The sequence below is a fragment of the Cibotium barometz genome, chromosome 12 (genome assembly GCF_041138505.1).
Source record: "Cibotium barometz isolate CiBa-2024 chromosome 12, ASM4113850v1, whole genome shotgun sequence".
Classification (NCBI taxonomy): Eukaryota; Viridiplantae; Streptophyta; class Polypodiopsida; order Cyatheales; family Cibotiaceae; genus Cibotium; species Cibotium barometz.
This window is the reverse complement of record NC_141057.1, coordinates 31,614,067-31,619,066: the sequence shown is the minus strand read 5'-3', so window position 1 is coordinate 31,619,066 and position 5,000 is coordinate 31,614,067. Positions and strand designations below refer to the sequence as shown.

General features: G+C 40.7%; 1 protein-coding gene across 1 annotated transcript in view; it reads left to right on the top strand.

Moving 5' to 3' along the window:
* The first annotated feature begins 3,008 nt into the window (after window positions 1-3,008).
* The window catches only part of LOC147633289 (protein PSK SIMULATOR 1-like), a 3,227-nt gene continuing 1,235 nt past the window's right edge, over window positions 3,009-5,000 (top strand). Inside the window, exons 1-2 of the mRNA XM_086806330.1 lie at window positions 3,009-3,755; window positions 4,266-5,000. The exon at window positions 4,266-5,000 is cut by the window's right edge and continues 1,235 nt beyond it. Of these exons, the coding sequence (XP_086662456.1) occupies window positions 4,267-5,000 (734 nt within the window). The 5' untranslated portion in view covers window positions 3,009-3,755; window position 4,266. The remainder of the gene's footprint in view (window positions 3,756-4,265) is intronic.

The window sequence follows — 5,000 nt, the reverse complement described above, 5'->3', positions numbered from 1 at the left end:
TCATTTATGCATCCAGAGAGTGTTCCACTTGTAATTTGATTTAAGTTTTTCTTTTATTACTTTAAGGCACATTGTGGTGGAAGTGTTTGATTGAAGTGTTTTTATAAGAAAAAGAGAAAAACACACAAAGAAAATTCATAGCTAAGCAAGGTTTTAAAATGCCCTTCAAGTCTTGGTAATTCCTATATTGAATATGGTGCTTGCAATGATGCTACATCTCATGAGAACTTTTAGTTTCTCATGTTTCTAAAAATGTGATCTCCAAGACATACTTATGTACCATGCTAATGTGTACATGTTGACCTCAGATGGTAAAGCGTATAAACACATAGAGGTGGTTATTTCAACTTATGCCGAAAGTTAGACTTTGAAAAATTAGGTTGCTTTTTGACTTTCAAAAAAAGAATAAGAGTGTTTAAAGGATTAAGGCTGAAAAGAAGGGACAAAAAATGGATGTCCTTGTAGAATTATACATCATGATGCTAATGCATGCATGTTGACCTTAGATGGTCATAGAAGTGATTATTTCAAATGATGCCAAAAGTTAGACTTTGCAAAATTAGGATTCTTTTTTACTTTAAAAAATTATAATAAGAGTGCTGAAAGGATTAAGGCTAGAAACAAGGGACATAAGAGTGCTGAAAGGATTAAGGCTGAAAACAAGGGACATAAAATAGATGTCTTTATAGAATTATGCATCATGATGGAGCTATAAGTAGTTTTTGTCATGGGATGGGGACTACTTCAAAGTAGAAGTGGGTGGTGGAGTCCATAAGAAAAAGTGAGAGCCACCCTTTCCCTATCAATATGTAAAGAAAGGCTAAATAATTGCAAAAAAGAGTTCAAGATTATGAAAGAGAAACTTTATAGTTCCTAACGTGTTTATTAAGTGGATATGATAGAGTGATTTCACATGGTCTAGAATTCAAGCTTATAACTTTATAGTTACTAACATGTTAATTAAGTGGATATGATAGAGTGTTTTCACATGGGCTAGAGTTTTTTATATGAATTTGCATATAAACAAGCACCCAAATAGGGACCATTGTTGTGCATGGGAGGGTCCTAAATGCTATTGTTATGAGTCAAAGAAAGACCCTTTGTAGTCATAATACTATGGGAACGATGTGGAAGCATTGAATGGAATTGATATTGCACTTTGCAAGTTGCTCTTGGAATGTGAAGTTCAATCCAATAGGGCAAGAGAGCTAGTAAGCCGGCACAATAAGATTAAGGTGGAATTGATGAAACATTAAAAACCCAAATAGGGACCCTTGTAGCATGGGAGGGTCCATTAGATTTGAATGCTATTATTATAAGTCGAAGGACCCTTTGTAATCATTATAGTATGAAAACAATGTGAAAGGACCCTTTGTAGTCATAATAGTATGAAAATAATGTGGAAGCATTGAATGGAATTGAGATTGCACTTTGAAAGTTGCTCTTGGAATGCGAAGTTCATTCCAATAGGGCAAGTGAGCTAGGAAAACAGAACAAAAAGATCAAGGTACAATTGATGAAAACATTAAGCATTATCTTTTCACTTATACTTTCATTGATCTATTTTAGTTGATGAAGCCATAAATTTGTCTGACAAGCTTGCCAAGTGGATTATAAGAAAGGGCAAGTGGGCAATCTAGTGAAGGTTTGTAGACGTGCTATTAAGACGACAATTTTGAGCCAATGCTAGATGAATTTGATGAGGATTAATCACTATTTTTGTGCTCAAAACGGTCCTTGAAACCTTTGCATAGAATTGGGAAGGGACTCAATGATAATAGGTATGAAACCCCCCCTCCCTTGCACAATATTAATCATTACTTTTTCACCCATAATTTCATTGCTAAATAGCCATGAGTTCACTTGATGGGCTTTTCTAGCAGATTCTAAAAGGAGGTAAAATAAGAGCATAAGGACAATTTAGTGGTCTATAGGTGTGCTATTAAGGAGACAATTATGAGCCAATGTTGAATGGGGCGAGGACTAATCATCTTTTTTGTTCTCTTAATGGTCCTTGAAGCTTTTGCGTAAAATCACGGAGGGAGCGGTGTATTCTAGTTAGTGGGCAAACATCATTATCCCCCACCCCCCCTTCTTCCCCTTAAAACACACACATCCTAAAGAACCAGTGTCATCTCACAAACTTTAAGAGCAAGGTTGTGAGAAGAAGGCTATGTGAGAAGAAGGCTACACTTGAATTGTTGTTCTCTCAGCCTTGAAAAGCAAGGATGTGAGAAGAAGGATGCCTTGTATGATGAGGAGCCTAAATCAATAGTAGGCCCTTTATGTGTGTGTGTGTGTACGTGCGCACGAGAGAGAGAGAGAGAGAGAGAGAGAGAGAGAGAGAGAGAGAGAGAGAGAGAGAGAGAGAGAGAGAGAGAGAGAGAGAGAGATCAATGTCTACGAAAAAGGCCAAAATGATCTATGAGAGAAAATATATAACATGAAGGCCATCAAAGAGAAAGCATGAACAAGGAAGATTCGCTTGCACGTTAGGATTGAATCACCAAACGGGTATCTGAGCTTTCCCCTGGTGAAGTTTACATGGAATATAGGTGTCCTGAATTCCCTCAAACTTGGCTCCATCTTTTGCTAACTATGCCAAATTTTGCACAGCTAACAAACCCTTCTCAAACCTGGCCATAATTTGAGCAAGCTTGTGGGAATATACACGATTTTTCAGAAGCTAATGCTACATGGGCCGCTTAACTGGGCCACGAGAAAAGCTCTAAGACGACCATGAAAAATCAAGCCTTCTCACATGACGGTTGGTGCATGTGAGTTGGGCGGCTTCTTCGTTGACTTGTTGAATCTAGGCCTAGATAGTACATGGGGGTGAGTTAAAGGTGGGTCTTAGCCGTGAGAAAAGCCCTAAGAAAATCAAAGCCTTCTCACATCAGTGAGTTGGGCGGTTCCTTCCTTGACCATACTAAGGGGAAGCGGGGGGGGGGGGGGGGGGGGGGAGGGGGAATTAAAGGTGGGTCAAACATTTGGTGGCCTACGTCTTAGATTTTGGCCATGCATGATGCCCGACTACTTTTAGAATACCGGATTAGATGTTCTAATCGTGGATTAATTAGGCGTGTGGCGTATGATGATGCACGCCTACCTATCGCTGCTATTTGCTTGCTTCTCATCGTCATACCCATCGCGCCCCCTGCGTCTGCCATCATTCGCCATAGCTGACGAGCTCAGCAACAGGGTCTTCCTCAATCGGTGCCCTGCCAGTCGGAGATTTTTGCTCAACGTAGAAGTTACGGCAGAAAAGCTGGGGTGAAACGGCTATGTCTGAAGCCATCATGCGTGAAATTGTGTGCTCCAGAGTGGGAAATTAGGGAAAAAGCTCATTGGAAGCAAGGGCAACAGCAGACAACTTTCTGCTTCAGTTCATCGGAAGCTAAGGCAACAGCAGGCAACTTTCTGGCTTAAACCGAAACTAGGGCAACAGCAGGCTAGGTCAAAAGGTCATTGGACACCAGGGCAACAGTGTGCTTCGAATGCTCGTTGACAACTAATGCAACAGTAATTAGGGCAATATCTCGTCGGAAACTAGGGTTAAAAGCAGGCGACTGTTTGCAAAAGCTCATCAGGCACTAGGGCAAAAATAGCACTGTGGAGATAGGAACGTCTGGTTTCCTTGAAAATAAGAGGGGAAGGTCGGCTCAGGCGGATCTCTAGCGCATGAAGATGATGCTTTTCGCTTATTTCCGCAAGTAGCAACGATGTGCCGCTAACCTGTTTTAGATTATTCAGAGGTAAGAAATATTTGTTTCTGCAACTAGCACATGAACCAGTGGTTATATACAGCTTAGAGTGATGTAAACTGATCCTTATGATGCATACATGCACAATTCAGTTGATGTCTTCAAGCAACTCCCTACCAATAAGCATTTGATTCTACTGTGGGGGCGAAATTATCTGTGCGCAACTACGATGCTCGTCTTTCAGCATTAGCATACACATGCATCTCAACCTGTACTTATTCTCTTGCATACACATTTATCTGCATACGCATGAACATGTACACATACACATAAGGGACGCACCCCTAACTTCTAACATACATGCATATACATGCTGAGCATTATTGATAACTCCATGCAAGCCTCTTTTTTCACTCCTCAAATTATTTTGTTGCAACTGTTTGATTTTCAACAGTTTGTAGGGCCTGTTGGCTTCTTTTGTGATGGTTTTCCACCAGCACGTGTGCTATGCATGCTTCACTGAGGGAGCAGGCTTGATCATGTATTTTTGTTATTTTTCAGGATGGGTATTCAGGTAAGCACTATCAAAACAGCAGGAGGGAAGCTCGCTTTTGAACCGAAGAAGAAGGGTTCTAAAACAGAGAAAGTGCGTATAGACATCCTTGCTTTTGAAGTTGCAAATGTCATGTCAAAGTCAGTGCAGCTATGGCAGTCTTTAAGTGAACAAGAGGTACGACGGTTTAGGGCAGAATTGATGAAGTCGGAGGGTGTATTGAATCTTGTATCAGACAATGAAAGTGTTCTCTTAAGCCTCGCTTGCATGGAGAAGCTTCAAGACTTGACAGCAGTAGCTCTTGCTGTGTCTAGGCTGGGCAAGAGATGCCATGAACCTGCACTTGTAGGATTTGAGCACATCTACAATGACATTTTGAAACAGAACATTGATATTCGTGATCTTGAATTCCCCCACAAGGAGATGGAGGCAAAAGTGAAGAAAATGGAGAGGCACATTGGCACTACCTCTAACTTGTATCAGGAGCTAGAAATCCTTACAGAAATGGAGCAAGCGATTCGGAGGTTGCAAGATGAATATGACCCAGCTCAGAAAGATAACCTTTATTCATTGGAGCAGAAAGTTGTGTGGCAGCGGCATGAAATCAAGTATCTGAAGGAAGTCTCCCTCTGGAACCGCACATATGACAAAATAGTCGGTATACTTGCACGAACAGTATGTACCATATATGGAAGGATAATAAGGGTGTTTGGATTTCCCATAATTGGTTGGCCACAGATATT